Source organism: Thunnus thynnus, chromosome 8, assembly GCF_963924715.1.
Source record: "Thunnus thynnus chromosome 8, fThuThy2.1, whole genome shotgun sequence".
NCBI lineage: Eukaryota > Metazoa > Chordata > Actinopteri > Scombriformes > Scombridae > Thunnus > Thunnus thynnus.
In genome coordinates, this window is record NC_089524.1 from 29,894,068 (window position 1) to 29,910,957 (window position 16,890).

Sequence of the window (16,890 nt, forward strand, 5' to 3'; positions counted from 1 at the left end):
CTCCGGCAGTCAGAGTACCGCTTCCTGGCCGCTGACATGGTCTGTCTGTACAGACGAACACTCAAGACAAGTGACATTATTTACAGGAGGTTTGGTGACTATCAGTATTCGCATCGATTCATAATGTTCCAGGATGCTTCCGTGACGTCGAGCTGTTGCATTTTGCTTTGGAAGAACTCAGTAAAAATATTTACCTAATGATTAAAAAAAAACTAGTTAGGTGCAAATTTGCTGGTGACACAGTGGGTTGTATTTTTATTTTTTTCGATGAAAGAAGTTGTTTCTGTGCAGAAAAGCAAAGTGTAGACGTGTATAGGTGGTGTTTTGACCAATCAGTCGTGGCGCCAGCAGCAGAAGGGTATAAATGTGAGGCAGTTGCCGTAGAGACGTCTGCCACTGAGGAGTTGAACGCAAGAGCCGGTGATATCTCGGAAGGTAATGTTTGTGAAACGCTATGTTTGCCAAACGTGTACTTCTATTAAGGTAGCTGGTGTCATTTCCACTGCTCAAGTCAAACATGTGAGCCAGCTAAGTTAACATAAGTTGGTAAGGAGCCCGTAACGTTAAATGTCGACCGCATTTCAATACATAACTGTTAACGCCTAGCTCTACGTTAGCTGCGTTAACGTTAGCTAACGTTACGCCAGACGCTTGCGTGAAGTGATTCTTCAGTGAAAATGCCCCTGATAAGACGTGTCGGGCTTTATTTTGTTAGGTTAAACAATATAACTGACAGCTGTGTAGTTTATTGTTGTGCCGATATGTCAGTTAACTAGCAGTCAGGCTGAAGTTGTGGCGGCTAAATTCGCCTAGCAACGTTAGCATTTTTCATAGTGGTTACCAAGAGTAGCTGAATGTTACTGCGTAGGCAAACGTTACCATTGTGCCGTTTACGTAAGTCGTCGGACGTTAACGAAGCTGTTGCAGTGTTAAAGCGAGGCTCTGACAACAACTCAGTCCGTTTCATTTTTCACAATTCACCCGTGCCCTTAGCAATGTGGAAGCTAAATGCTAAACTAACCGGTGGGCGTGTTTGTGACTTCACGTGTTGGCCCGAGCAATGTCAACAGTGCAGCATGCAGCCACGCTTCTTGCTCTACACCGCCACTGATGTTTGTAAAATGACAAGATAAAGATAAAGATAAATTGGATGTCAAGCTGATCTTTAGAGAATTTACGCATCTCAGTGCTTAAACTTGTCCTTATGTTAATGCAGTCATCAACTAAATGTTTAAGATACTGACATCACAAATTAGTGGATTTTAAATAAAGTGCTCTAACAACACAACATTAAAAGTAGTGGCAGGTAAAGTGATGGGTGTGCTTTCATATGGCGTGAAACAATACAAAGGCATTGACAGATCGGTTTGGTGTTACATCTGCTCAGGACAGACCTAAATACAACCACACTATGTCAGGCAACAGTGTGTTTGCAGTAATGGTTATTATTAGTTTATTGTGAGGGTGTAACAGTAAACAGGAAGCTGGATAAGGTTTGAAATCATCCTCTTGTACTCTGTTTGCTTCTGACATGTTTAACCTTAGCTTACTTTATCCTAGATTATTTGGTTTGTGTTGACATGCAGGACCAGGTTTTGTCAGTAGTGTTTTCAAACGGCCAAACCATCAGAGCTAGTATGTTTCAGAGGGTTTATACTTACATTTGTGTGGTTGAATGGTTGTCTGTTGGTTGCCTTCAAGACAGCGGCTGCAGAAGTTGAAAGTTTTGATATCTTAGATATGCTGTGTACACTGCGTACCATGCTCATTTTCATGTCATATACATTTTGTCTACTATTAGGTACTTTATGTTGCCCTTATACATAAGCTTTCCCCTTGACTATAACCAAACTTTTGTAGCAGCGATCTTCATGTTTAATTAAAGACACAATCTTGATCGATCAGATTTTGCCAACCAGTCTTAATTAGATTTTCCCGTTAGACTTTTTTTTTTCTTACTTTTGAATATTGGGCATAAACTGAAGAGTGTAAGAGTTTGAGTTTATAACTGAACTGAGTCTATTTCTGGATAGCTCCAAACAGAAGACAACCTCCCACATCATGCTTTTACAGTAGGAGAGAGTGATGCATTATAACATTGTCTTGTGTTTGGTATTTTTTGTAACTTTTAAGGTCTACAACAAATAATTTGTATAATCCATTACCTTATGTTTTCAAATAACTTATTAATCGCTTCTATGAAATGCCATAATAATTACAATCACCATGATCTTAGCAAGGTCATGACACCCCAAATGATGTCTTTAAGTTGTTTGTCTGACCAACAGACAGGAAACCTGGATACAGTAATCATTCAGAGCTGCAACGATTAGCCAATAAAACGATTTAGTTGCAGACTATTAAATTAACCAGCAACTATTTTCAAATTCTCTGATTCAAGCTTCTCAGATGTGAATATTTTCTGGTTTCTTTAGTCTCATGCAGTAGTAAACCAAATATCTTTGGGCTGTGGACTGTTGGTCAGGACAAAACAAGACATGTAAGGAGGGGTTTGGGAAATAGTGGTAGACATTTTCCCCCATGTTCTGACATTTTATAGACCAAGTTACTAATTGATTGAAAATAATCAACAGATTAATGGATAAAAGCAGAAATATTTACAGGTAAGAAACTGGAACCAGTAAATGGTAGTTTTACTTGATAAATGACTTCAGCAACAGAGGAAATCAATGAAAACAGCCAATGATTATTAGTATGTTCTGTTGATCAATGAATTGAGTGATTGTTTTCAGCTGTAGTATGTCCAAAAAGGTCAATGTTATTTTTTGTATGATAGAATTGTGAACATCAAATACTACATGTATCTACAATCTAGCAGTTGAATATTAAAACGCCTCACATACATCTTGCTGTTAGTGGCTGAAGTGTAGGTCATATGCTACTTGAAGTTCATTAGACAGGCCCAGCCTGGGCTTCTCTGGATTTATTATGTATGAAAGTATTGTCTTCACTTGTCATCTTTTTGAAAAATAAAATGGAAATAAGAAACAGAACTTGCTATGTAAATTATTTGGGTTGGGTTACAAATAAAATATGAATAATTTGGTATGTGTGAAAAGAAAATAAATCTGGACATTGAAAAGATCGTTGTTAAAGTGGCAGGAATTACACTTATGTCCTCAATGTAAACTCTTAATTGTATGGCCCCACTTTTTTTAACCTGCCTGGGTCTTAATGAATTTGACTATTTGCATCAATAACATAGATGTAGTTTGTTATCATTTAAAATGGCTTAGAAGAAGAAGAAGAGCAAACACCAAGTATATAATATCAGTTACAAAGATCTTTGTTAAAGAACAAACTTGAAATCTTAAGTTTATTCAGAAATGTTTGCTTTCAGATTGCAATGAGTGGTAATTAGGAGCATATACAAAACATCCTTCAGAGTTGGTTTATTATGCCTCCAGCCTACACAGATACACAGTAAGATAAGCCTTTAACTTGGCCTATGTAAACCATTTTCCACATAATTACATGGCAGTGTCTGTGGGGCATACTATAGTGTTGTAGTATGACATATCCCCTATTACTCTTTCAGTACTTAACCTTTTGAAATATTGAATAGAGCTGAAATTCTGAATAGTACAATTAGAGATGCTGTAGATGGCAGCATTACCCATGTTTAGTAGTGAAGATGCTTCTCTAGTTAGAGGCAAGTGTTCATCTCTATTTGACTGGCTTTGAATATACTGTCAATGCTCTGTGAATTCTTAGGTTTTACATAGTTAACCATGAAGCAGTTCAATGCATGCACACATAAATAAGGCACATCCAGTTATCAAAACCACCATGTGTTTAATAAATGAATTAGAATGGGTAACAGATAATGCCATTTTTACTATCTCTAATTTTACTGTAGGTTATTATGCCTCCATGCCGTCGACAGCCGTGAGCAGAAGCATAATACTGTCTTAACATGCTATGTGATAATTGGTTTTTGTGACAGCAAATGAATGTTCTTACTGAGAGCCATGATTGTACAATTGGTTCTGTCCTTCAGATTGTTGACATACAGTAAATATTCTATGACTATGGACTAGGTGTCAGCATTGAGCTTGTATTAACCTACAATCTTACTGAAGCATTGGAAACTACTCTTCACTCCTTGTTTAGGAAAATGTGTGATGAGAGCTAAGTTGCAGCAAGCCATACTTCCGACGCCATAGTTTCCCTCTTCATGGCCTTTGGACAACACAATGTCTGATGTGAAAGTCTGTCCAACTGTGAGTGGAAATCCCCCTCCACCTGAAGTCATTAATCCCAAGGCCCCTGGGCGTGTGACCAATCAGCTGCAGTATCTGGAGAAGGTGGTGATCAAAGCTTTATGGAGGCATCAATTTTCGTGGCCCTTCCGCCAGCCTGTTGATGCAGTAGCTCTGCGTCTGCCAGTAAGTGATTCAGTTCTCATCAATTGATCGATTGTAGCATCAAGTTCTGACTCTAAATGTATTCTTGAGATTTAGTTGTGAGTTGTTTTTTTTTTCCCCCTAACTCGTCAGTTTAAGTATTCAGTGTTTGAACCTAAAATTAAATCTTACACACTACGTCTTACTGGATGAGTTAAATAAGGCTGCAATCTGGGAAAGAGAGACCGGTGTATTTATGTCAATACCTTTTGTTTTTTTTCCAGGATTATTATACAATTATTACAAATCCTATGGATCTGAGCACTATTAAGAAGCGTCTCCAGAACAAATATTACTGGCAAGCACTTGAATGTATAAAAGACTTCAACACCATGTTCACCAACTGCTATATGTATAATCGGGTAAGAGAATGTTGTTTTTAGTGCTGTGTATGTACAACTGCAAAGTGAATTTTAAAGTGCACACACAGAAATAACAGTCCTATTGAAAATAAGCTGTGAGTGACGTTACATATTTTCTGTCCATAGCCTGGAGATGACATTGTACTCATGGCTCAGACCTTGGAGAAGCTTTTTTTGCAGAAAGTTTCCGAAATGCCGAAAGAAGAGCGTGAAGTTACAGCAGTTACTACAAAAGACCCAGTGAAAGGGAGGAAGAACAACACAGGTATGTTGCAAAAGAACAGATGCAGGCTGATATTACATATTATTTCTTTTGGCTACAGAACCTTAAATTATTGGGTTTGTATTCATCTTGTGGTGCCTCATCATCGTTACAGATTAATTTGAAAATGAGGATTAAATCCTTAAAATACCCTCAAATATTGCCATGTTAGAACATAAATCTTGCTGTAACCTCTGAACAGTAATTGTGCTGCTTCATTCTACTATTCAACACTGTATCCAATTCTTACACATGTACTCTTTTTACCTCTTGTCACGCAGGTGTATTAAAGCAGAGATCCCTTATGTCAGAAGTTGTTCTCCAGCAGACGGTGACAGTCATCCCTCCTGATGTGCCTCATTCCATCCCACCCATCCAGCTCTCTGAGCAAATTGATGCAACAGTAAGTATTTGAATGGTTCACCAGCAACTTGTATATTATATTTACTTAAGTTATGAAATTAACTGCATCTTTTTAAGAGTGTGGTGATGTAGACAAAGCATAGCAGGCTCAAACTTTGCGTGTAGGTGACTGAATCCTAACAGGAGCTGAGAGGATTATTGTTATGAGCTTGTAGACATGAGGCTCCTCTACCACACTGAATTATCTCTGTCAAAGATACGGATTGATAATGTTTCACAAACTTAAGACATTCATAGTATTGTGTCCAGAAAAGCATGTTAAAGCACATTGTGCCTTGAACCCAACTTTTAAATGCCAAAATGTAAATGAATTGTCTCGCTTTTTGGTCTAACTTACTGTGATGTAGTGATTTACTGCTTACATGCATTTTTCTATTTAATTTAGATCAAAAAAGGTCTTAAGAGGAAATCAGACCCCACAACCTCCACCACCTCAGCGATCACCAGCAGTGAGACATCTGTTGCTGACCGTCATTCAGCACCTTGCATATTATTGTCCAGACGAGGCAGTGGAAGGCCCATCAAACCTCCTAAGAAAGACTTGCCTGCCTCTGAGGGCAAGAAGGTCAAGCTGTCTGAGCAGCTGAGGTACTGCAACGATATCCTGAAGGAGATGCTCTCAAAGAGGCACTATGCACATGCGTGGCCCTTTTATACCCCTGTTGATGCGGTGGCTTTAGGCTTGCACGACTACCATGACATTATCAAACAGCCTATGGACCTGAGCACCATCAGGGTAAGTTGATTATGATGCATAGTTGGAATATATAACATTGTTTTCAATATAATGTAATATACACAGTGTAACACTTTTGTACTGACTCAAGATATTATTTCCTCAGAAAAAAATGGATCAGCGAGAATACGCAAATGCAAAAGAGTTTGCTGCTGATGTCAGACTGATGTTCTCCAACTGTTACAAATACAATCCACCTTCACATGAAGTAGTCTACATGGCAAGAAAACTGCAGGTATAGATGATCTTTTCTGTTGCATTGGACATCTTGTTGGTGTTGGTACTCAGTGCTGACTGCTGGCACAGGCAGTATAAGCATATATATGAAAAAGTGCCCCCTTTACAAACATTTCCATCTGCTGAGACTGCATAAGCTGTTTTCATATCTTGTTGGCAGATGTGCACACCTCACCAAAATCACCCGAAAATGTCACTTACACCTGTCGTAAAAATCTATAAAGTTCTTTTTCAGTTAAATACCTGACGCAGCAGGAATGTGTGCAGTGTTTTTGATGCAGACAGTTACCTTCATTAAATATTTAAATCTTCTGATACACCAGAATCTAATGGTAATTGACCTACCATTTCTCTACACAGATTCCAACTTTCTACAGTAAGATCTACAATTGAATAAGATCTACTCTCAGTTCCAGTCATTAATGTTACTTTATATTTAGTACCAATTCAATAATGAACTAATCTTTTTTTTTTTTTTTAAATAAAAAGACTAATGTCAGCCCAGTTAAGATACAGTCGGCAGTTCTGCATTAGGAAAACATGCATGAAGCTTTAATGCTTTAATATGTTTTGCACTGTGCTCCTCTGTGTTTTGTATAATATGTATTAAGAGAGAAGTGTCAGTCTGTAACTGTTGCCCCGGAGCATCCATAAGTTGAAACATTATTAATATTATACATATAATGTCTGTTACTGCTGTAAAAACATTTGTATTTTCCATCGACAGGATGTTTTTGAGGCCCGATATTTGAAGGTTCCACAAAAGCCAGATGGTTGTTCCGTACCACGTCAGCGAGTTGACAAGGGAAAAGGAGAAAGAGTTCGAAGTCCATCAACCTCAGCAAGTTCTGAAAGTGAAAGCTCCTCCGAGCCAGAAGGTTCATCAGAAGAGGTGGCCATGCAGTTGGCCAATCTAGAGGAGCGGGTTGGTATTCTACATGGCAGTAACAGACAGTGAAAATGACATTTTGGGATTTTGTTATTCACCTCAGTGCATCTTATTTAATTGTGATTTCAGTTGAAAGCAGTAAGTGATCAGCTGAAGAGACTTACCCAAGATCCCCTGATGAAACCAAAGAAGAGAGAGAAGTTGAAAAAGGAAAAAAGATCGAAAGAAAGGGATATTGCTAGGCTGAAGTACAAATCCTCAAAATACAAATCTATCGTAGAGAAAATGACCAACAAGAGCTCTACTTTGTACGTACGCTTCACTTAATTCTTCAATACAGTAATGTAGAACTGTGTTCTACAGCTTATTCTGTTGGTAATATTAGATGTTTGTATGTGTATGTAGGTGTGGCAACAAACACAATATTCATGGAGTACCCATAAAATGTGAGGCTGAGGTTCCATCAATACCAATGACTTACCAGGAGAAAAAACAGTTGAAATTGGACATCGACAAGCTGCCTGGTGACAAACTGGGAAAGTTGGTGAATATCATTCATGCCAGGGAGTCCTGTCTGCGAGATTCTGCTCCAGAGGAGATTGAAGTTGACTTTGAAATGCTCAAGACCTCCACACTGAGAGCTTTGCAGAGGTTTGTTGCAGCATGTCTGAGGAAATGCAACAAGAGTATTAACAGTAAGTACAGTTCAGTCCTGCTCCTCTAAAGCTTTCCCTTGTCTGCAAGTACAGCTTTGTTTTTTTTGTTTTTTATCAGATTCAATTTGTGAAATGAAAGCTTTCATAAATTATCTCTACTATGATAATGGAATGTTATTGTCTCTTCTCTCTTGCAGAAAAAAAGCCAGTGAAGCCCACTGAAGGAATGCAGACTGGGAAATTAAAGGATGCTGGAAGATCTCAGGTTGTGGGTAAAGAGCAGGACTTGATTAAAAAGAAAAAGCCTGTAGGTAAGAACTGAATGTTATTAACGGTGTAACTGTCACAATTATGCTTCTACGTGTGAGTTATTGGTTGTAAAAATGACATCAATTTGACTTCGACACTTTGTTTTTTGTTAACAGCTAAAGTCATTGCGTCCCCTGACCTCAGCTGCCAGTCACGCCTCAGTGACAGCAGCAGCAGCTCATCATCCAGCTCTGACAGCAGCAGCAGTAGTAGTAGTCATTCTAGTGCTTCTGATAGCAGTGACTCTGAATCAGGTTAGCTGCTCTCCTCAGCACTTTGCCCTCACCTACCTTTTGTTTTACCTTCCCCTCTCTTCTTTTAAAAGACAGAAGCCGTGGGTAAAATCTAGCTGGGTGGCTTACCACTACATTTAAAACCCTATTTCTGTTGGTTGCACACCTAATATTAAATTGTTAGTATTTTTTTACATTCATCACATTGTGTTCATTCCTTCACCCACACTTTCTATTATTGGTTTACACTGAAAAGATGCACACATCTGTCCCAATGACTATTAAGATTATTGTAGCAAAATATTTGATAGCTCAGGAATTTTATCTTAGTGTACATCAATGTATGTCTGGTATGCTGTGTTATTAGTACACAGCATAACATCAGATAATAAGTGAAAGTAAAAATTAAAAAGTAACTTAAAGGGATAGTTCAGATTTTTTTGAGGTAGGGTTGTATGAGGTGGTTATCCATAGTCAGTGTATGTTTGGAGAAGCAGACAGGAGAACAGGCAACAGAAGCTAAGCAATGTACTGCTGTGGACACAGCCAGCAGCAAAACCTATTTAGCCACCTAAAAAAAAAAAAAACCCAACCAAAACAAAAAACCATCAGTGTACACTAAAAATGTAGTGCCAAAGGAAAGGGCTGCCTGGCGGCAAGGTAAAGTGGTGACATTTTTTTTTTTTCTAAATGTAGTGTACACTTAAACTGATATTGTTTTTGTTTTTCTTCTTCTTCTTTTCTTTTTAGGTGGCTAAAATGCATGTTGCTGCTGGCTCTGTCCACAGCAGTACATTGCTTAGCTTCTATGCTGGTACTCCTGTCTGCTTTTCCAAACTGGGGGGGGGGGGGTAATTCACTACTGCAGATAATACACTGACCATGGATAACTACCTCATACAACCCCACTTCAAAAAATCCAAACTATCCTGTAACCCAAAAGTGATGTCACCGTGTATTGCCACATCCTGGAGTACACATTAGTACATCAAGATGAGAAGTTGAACCACTGTAAGTCAACAAAAACAAGATTTTCAGATACTGTTAAATTGCTCAGAAAACATCTGGTCCCATATTTATTAAATTAATTAAAGTAAAGTTTTCTACTTAGAAAAATAAAAGTAAAAGTCCTTAATTTTTAATACTCCTATTAACAAACTTAAAGTCCATGTAAAACACTGATAAATATTGTACTGAGTTTATCACACCACAGAAAAATGTGTTATTAACCACCCAGCTAAATTTGAATGATTGAAAAAATCGCCAAATATGTAAAGTTAGGTTTCACAATTGTGGAGAAAAATAAGCAGCATTGTTTGCTCTGAAATGCTGCTGAAGGCCTCTGAGTTAACAGCGCTGGTGCCAAACTCCTGTATAAAAATACACAATTGATAAAATAATGCTAGTCACGCCTCTACGTCATAGAGGCCCACACAAAATGTCCTGAACACAGAGATGGTGAAAAACAGTTTAACACTCAAACTCCAGAATTCAGTAGTACATAGTTCAGTCTTTTCACATGTTTTCAGCAATTATTTTCTAACATATATAATGTGTTTGAAAAGAAATCTCTCATTTTCCTTTACACAGACTTTAAGAATAAAAGCTATTCATCAGCACAGAGAGGTGAGCACATGACTTCAGAGACATATTTTGTAGTAATTCTACAAAATATCATTGGTCATAATGAAATGTTAACTGAAGTAATGTATAGTTCAGTAAAGCCTGTTTTTTGCATTTGAGGAATAAACTTACATTGATTTTAATTTACAGTTATTTTCCATGCATCTTCATTATCTGTACATGTGATACTAAATTCTGCTTATGATTTGTTGGATTTATTCTAGCAGCAGACTTTTTTGTTCTTTTGCTCCAGTTTGGTTTTCTTTTTAATTCCAATTCACTATTATCTTTTTCTCTGTTTATTCATTGTGAATATATTGGATTTTAATTAGTTTCACATGTTAATTGCTACCGGACAAAGAAGTAAAATTAAAAAAAAAAAATTAAAGAATGAACAATATGGCAGATGCAAGGTAAATCAATGGCAAACACACTAATTCTAGGCAGGTTTTGAATATGTATTGTATTAAACTTGGAAAAGCAACAAACAGATAGTCAAAATATATAGTTGGTATGCTTACTGAAAAGCCCTTGACTTTTGAGTGTGCTGTTGATGTGATGCAGTGCACAAAGGAAATGGAGGAGCTATTCACAGCTGGAAAAAAATAAGTGATAGTGACAGTGCAGAAACAGTTCCAGGAACATCTCAGAAAACAATAGATTACAATTGAATTTTTGATGAAAACATTTGCCATATCTTTGTTGGCTTTAACTGGCAGTGACATTGTGAGTCAGTTTGATTACCTTTGCACAGTATTTGTATTGCAATATTTGCTACTAGAATAAACAGTGTAGAATCTTGATTTCGTATATACTAACTGTAAAAAATGGTATACTATGAATATTAGTATGGTATACATGCACTAAGCACTTTATTAGGAACACCTGTATGGTTTAATGCAATCCAATACAATAGCTCTGCCAAAATCTGTAGTCTGTGAATGATTAATGTTCATGTCTTTCAGTGCCAAAAACAAAGAAGCAGAAAGGGAAGGACTCTTGCCAAAAGGTTAAGACAAAGGTAAATACATCTACTTCTTGATAGTTATACTCAGAACTGAATCATGTTAAGACAAATGCTGGTTATAATGAAATATAAGAATGCAATTTCTTCTTAAGTCAAAGGTGACTCGCACTGCCTGCAATAAGCATATACTGGAGATGAAAGATTTGTCAAAAGCCCCAGTCAAGACTTGCCAGCCTCCTCCTGCTCTGCAGTCCCTGCTAGCACAAAGTAAAGGCCACTCGACACAGCCTCATGCAGACCAGACGTGTGATGAGATGACTCTGTCACCTCCAGGTAATGCTTATTTATCTTTAATTTCAGGTATAGAAATGTACAGGATCTTTGTGTTAAAGCTGTGGAAGAATCCCTCAGTAAGCTTTGGAAAAACTGAGAATAGGCTGACATTTAGCTGGCATGGGGAAAAGTCTGCACTTACAACTTATGTCAACTTAAAGGAATATTTTTTTTAATTTTTTTGTTTGTTTGTTTGTTTTTAGTTTAACCATTTGAGACCATTTAAATGGACGTTTGTGCTTGTGTATTCTTTTAAAATTTTACTACCCTTTGTTGTGCCTTTCACTTGATTTTGTTTACTCTGGTCTTAAAATGGACAAACTAATGCTGATTCAGCTTTACTGTACAGTGACTCTGGGTGGACGTGTTGAAAATCAATGTGACTGTCATTTATTGTTTGACAGATTTGTCTGCCCTGTTGTCCCCCATGGCATCGCCAGGAATTTTGCTAGACTGGGCTGCCACCAGATTTGAGGTGCTTCTAATGAAACGGCAACACACTACACCAGTGGTTCTCAACCTTTTTGGTGTCAAGGACCCCAAATTGATAGACATCAGGCTGTGGACCTGTAATTGATAAGATGTAGTCTCAGTGATCCCCATCTGATAAGATTTAATCATTAACTTTCTATATTGTAGACTGGCAGATTAACAGTGGAGAGTGTGAGACCTATGAACATAATAGTCATTCTTATACATTCTGTCATCGGGCTAACTTCTACTCAATTAAATAACAGTGAAATTAAAATATCCCCCATTTTTCTGGGGACCCCCTTGAACCACCTCAAGGACCCCTGTGGGTCCCCAGAACCCAGGTTGAGAACCGCTGCTCTACACACACCATTTGCTATTACTGTTAAAAAGACTGAAGTTTTTAATAAGACTGGGCGAAAAGTATTAATAAGATCACATAGATCAACTTATTCACTCATAAAGGTTCTATGTGTAATTTCTGCCTCTTTGCTGATATGTTGTATAATTATTCAGTAGTAGCTAGCTAGAACAGCCAAGGAAGGCCTTCACAGAGCAGCAATAACAACTTCAGCCCACCTGCAGGGTTTTTACAAGCAGATGAGCAGAAATCTCCAGATCAAGTGCATCACAGTTATCTCATGTTTACTATAATAATAATCATTTTATTTGTGTAGCACCTTTTCATACAAAAGAAATTACACGCACCAAGTGCTTCACATCAAGAAAAGACATAAAAGACATATGAACATAAAAATATGTAAATGTACATAAGATGAGAAATAAAACCCTTTTGATAATGCTATTAAAAGGGTTAAAAGGGTGTTGTGATTGTAATTTGAGACTTAATAAGCGAAAGCTCGAAGTATTTTGCAATGTGTAACAAAAGATGGAAGATAAAACCCACTGGCACATAAAATAGAATACATAATAATAATAATAATAATAATAATAAAGTAAAAACATATATATAGATTGTATAAAATCAGTAAAATTCAGAGCAGACAGAAAAGCTAGTTAAAGGCTAAAGTAAAGAGATAAGTTTTTAGCTTTCTTTAAATAATATCTAGTGAGCTGGCTTCCCTGTTATCTATCAGTAGTGTGTTCTGTAGCCTTTGGGGTGTAACTGACAGAGGCTGCATCCCCGATTTTCCTTCGACTGTTGTTGGGAATCTTAATAAACCAGCATCAGATGATCGCAGTGTTCTTGAGGGCAAATATGTAACAAGGGAGTTAGCAATGTAGCTTGATCTTAGCCCATTAAGGGCTTTATATGTAAAGAGGGGGATGTTACAGTTAATTGTAAATGTTACAGGAAGCCAGCACAGAGCAGCTAAAGCTGGACTAATGTGCTCTCTCCTCTTGGTTCTGGTTAATAGCCGAGCTGTTTTGAATGAGCTGAAGTCTCTCAGTGGTTTCAGGAGGCCAGTCAAAAGTGCATTACAGTAATCAAGTTGGCTTGAAATGAAGGCATGAGTTTTTCTGCATCTTTTTGATTTTAATAAATGGTCTTACTTTAGCTATGTTTCTAAGGTGGAAATGATGATGTTAATGTGGGACCTGAAGCTTAGATTTGAGTCTAAGATAACACCAAAACTTGTAACCTCAGATTTAATCTGGAGAGTTAATTTCCCCAGATTATTATACATCATTTCTGTTTGTTTACTCATCAAATGTATTTCATAAAAGCAGAAACACTGCACGTATAATGTTTAAATGGTCTGAAAATGGTCTGAATCTAAAGTGGATGTGCTGCCTTATGCAGTTGTTCTGATTTGTTAATGCTGCTCAATGCAGCCAGTCAAATGAGTAGTGCTTAAAGGTGTACTCCAGTAGTCAAGTTTTGCATTCCCATTGTACTGGGGGGTTTGCAAGAGTCCGATTTGAAAAAAGGTGAAAATTGCAACAGGGGCAGAGTTATCCTGATTTTTAGTTCATTTGAAGTTTGAAAGTATGGGTCAAGCTCCAAGAGCACTACATACCACAATTCCCATAATGCAACTCAATAGATTTTTAATTAAATTTTCTTTTTTTTGTTAGATCCTCCCTGTTTGAAAAACTCCACAGTTAGTAATTCAGACTTTCTTGTTATAAATTTGTAGGCTTCATGACAACATCAGGGTTATTTACTGAGACATGACAAAGCTCCTGCAGAGCCACAGTTGACATCATCCAACTGTTGTTGCATGCTATGCAGCACTCCTCATGACAAACAAACTGATCTTCATCTGAGTGCTTTTAAAGGCATATCAAGTCTTTTTAAGCCCCAGCCACATTAGATGTTTTCACTTATGTTGGCTGATTAGACGTCTTCACACCTCTTTAAGGACTGTGTAGGTGCACACACAGTTGGTGACATCAGGTCATTCTGAGCATCACTTCACCAAACTTCAACCTGAGCCGAGGTTTAATCAGCCAGGGATTTTAGCAATTAAAGTGTTCCGGCTCTTTCAACTTTCAGTGATTTAGTTGGCATGCATCTTGGTACCCACTGTGACATCATGTATTTATCTCCAACAACTGTGTGAATGTCAACAAATTTGGCTCATTTGTTTAATTAGATTTTAGTATTCAGGCTCTATCAGAATCACAAAAAAATGTCTAAAAAATATGGATTGATTAAAGGTCTAAATACAACATGACCTATACCATATTCTCACAATTCTATTTTTATATAATTGTTTGCTTGGTTGGATCTGAATATTTTCCAATGATAGCTGCATTGCTAATATCAAAACTACATGTCACCTTTCAGCAGGGCCCGGTGCTGTCCCCTCTGACAGATAGCCCACTGCAGTCCAAAGAGGAGACGAGGCCCAGTAAGTCACTTGAAGACTCTAGCTTTGATATCACATTTTTCTAAAATGACTAATACTATTGCTGAACACTCATTTTAAAAACCACCGTTCTAGATTTCAGGTACCCTGAAGATTTTCCTGACAGTCAGGTTACTAACGTGCCTTACACCAACACAGCAAGTAAATCTGCTGATCAGGAAAAAACCCAACTCCCCAAAAAGGTTAGCTTTGTTTAACTTAGTATACTTCTCCTAGAGTGTTGACATGTTTTCCTGAATAATTGAAGAACAATTTTGTGGATTGTGACACTAAGGGTGGGTCACTCAGAAACATGAATTAATTTTAAACTGAGGACTACAGTTAAGTAAGTTTTGGTAAAATCAGCTTTCTGACACAACTTATATTCAACTGTAGCTTAACAAGATCAAAGATAAATATCACTGTACATAATAAATGGCTGTATGTGAGCCATTCAAACAACAGACAGCTGTTCCCAGGAAAAAGCCCCAAATCAATGAATGCAGCTTAAAACATGATCCTTTTTGCTGTGGTAAATGTGAACATGGCCATTTCTTTTGTTTAGGACATTGTTCTGAAAAATGCTGAGTCTTGGGCAAGACTGGTGAGACAGTCAGTCAACTCAACTGCAATCAAGTCATCAAAGGAGAGCTTCCAGCAGTTCCGTAAGGCTGCAATAGAAAAGGAAGAACGTGAAAAAGCACTGAAGAAGAAACAGATGGAAGAAAACAAGGAGAGGGAGAGTCCTGAAAAGAGGTATTCCTACACATCCAGATAATGCTTTTCTTAAGACGTTCCTCTGATTTTTTTATTTTTTATTGTCATTTTATTTTCCAGGCTAAAATAGCAGCAAAGACTACATTCTTCAGTGTCAGTGTTTAATTCCAAGTTTTTGAATGGAAACTGATACACAAAATGAGTATTTTCTTAGAAGTTTCATGTCTGATTTTAAAGAGAGCAACTTTCACATAACAAGGACATTCTCCTTTTAGCCTACCAGGCCAAACAGAAAAAAATCCACAACCTGCTAAAGAAGATCCTGATTCACCAGAGAGCATTTGCACAGAGGTCACCTTAGATGTTCCCGAAGATATGGAGCCGCAACAGCCAAAGTCTCCCGTGGAAACACAACTTCTAACCACACAGTCCTCGGTGGATCGGGAAAGAGAGATGGCCCGCAAGAAGGAGCAAGAGCGTCGCAGGCGAGAGGCAGTGAGTGTCCATGTTTTAGTGTGCTTTTTGTTTTTCTTGGTATTATTAAAATGCCATTTTACAAATAACTGTTTTGTGTTTTTTCTTTTTTTCTCTATAGATGTCTGGTATTGACATGACTATGCAGCGGGACATCATGACTACATTTGAGCTTAACCTGGACTGAAAATAACCTGGGATTTACTTGAAAAATAAGCCCCCTGTGCAAAACTTCTATTTGTTGTCTCAGTGAATAACTTTCCCGGGCACAAGAGACAACTTCTCTACAAGCTGATGTATGTTCTTGAGTCTAAAATGTTAATTGTGAAAAACATTAAATAAAATATAAACGGGTCTTGCCCTTAATTTGTATTTGAAATGGTTGGTAAATGTCTGCACTGATGCACTCTTGAATTTGGGATGATCGGGTGAAGCACTGTCATAAATCAAACCTGAATCCTGCATGTTTTTCTGTTTGTTTTCACATTTGAATGAGTCCTCCTACAGTTGACAGTTGTGCATGACAAGCTGATTAATGTGTCCACACAGTAGTTAAGATGCCACTTTGTTGTCATGTTTGCTGGAATGTGCAGTGTTGTTCTAGTTTTGCAGTTATCCAGTCAGTGAACCCTTATCACCATATTTAAGTTCATCCTGACTCTAAAATATATACTGTTGACAAAATACTTGTTTATATGTACACGTTACATGCACTCATCCTGTGATTTATTTTGCTTGTTTATTTTTCTTTAATATTTTGGTTCACCAGTGTTTACAATGTGGGATTGAATGAATCTCAGATCCTTATTTTTCTTGACTACTTGAAAATGCCATACATGTGTTAACTGTACATGCACTGCACTTTGTTGTTCATACAGTTCTGGCTGTTCCAAAGTTGTTTTTGGACATTATCAGCATATTCTGTATGTTCCAGTTTGTATATGCTAAAATAAAT

At 37.5% G+C, this 16,890-nt stretch overlaps 1 protein-coding gene across 4 annotated transcripts; it reads left to right on the forward strand.

The window, feature by feature from the left end:
• Window positions 1-4: 4 nt before the first annotated feature.
• brdt (bromodomain, testis-specific) lies at window positions 5-16,307 on the forward strand. Of its 4 annotated transcripts, none has more exons than XM_067597877.1 (21): window positions 5-89; window positions 4,135-4,409; window positions 4,652-4,789; window positions 4,916-5,054; window positions 5,333-5,454; window positions 5,860-6,210; window positions 6,317-6,445; window positions 7,175-7,372; window positions 7,466-7,644; window positions 7,742-8,031; window positions 8,190-8,303; window positions 8,418-8,555; window positions 10,125-10,160; window positions 11,123-11,178; window positions 11,277-11,457; window positions 11,862-11,932; window positions 14,684-14,747; window positions 14,841-14,947; window positions 15,310-15,500; window positions 15,737-15,956; window positions 16,057-16,307. In XM_067597877.1, the coding sequence occupies exons 2-21, from the start codon at window positions 4,218-4,220 to the stop codon at window positions 16,120-16,122; spliced, it is 2,982 nt and encodes a 993-aa protein (XP_067453978.1). In that variant the 5' UTR covers window positions 5-89; window positions 4,135-4,217; the 3' UTR covers window positions 16,123-16,307. The 4 variants fall into 4 exon arrangements, with proteins under 4 accessions (XP_067453978.1, XP_067453977.1, XP_067453979.1 ...); XM_067597876.1 differs by lacking the exon at window positions 5-89 and adding an exon at window positions 124-435; XM_067597878.1 differs by lacking the exon at window positions 5-89 and adding an exon at window positions 124-435 and having other exon boundaries at window positions 14,687-14,747.
• The last annotated feature ends 583 nt before the right edge of the window (window positions 16,308-16,890 follow it).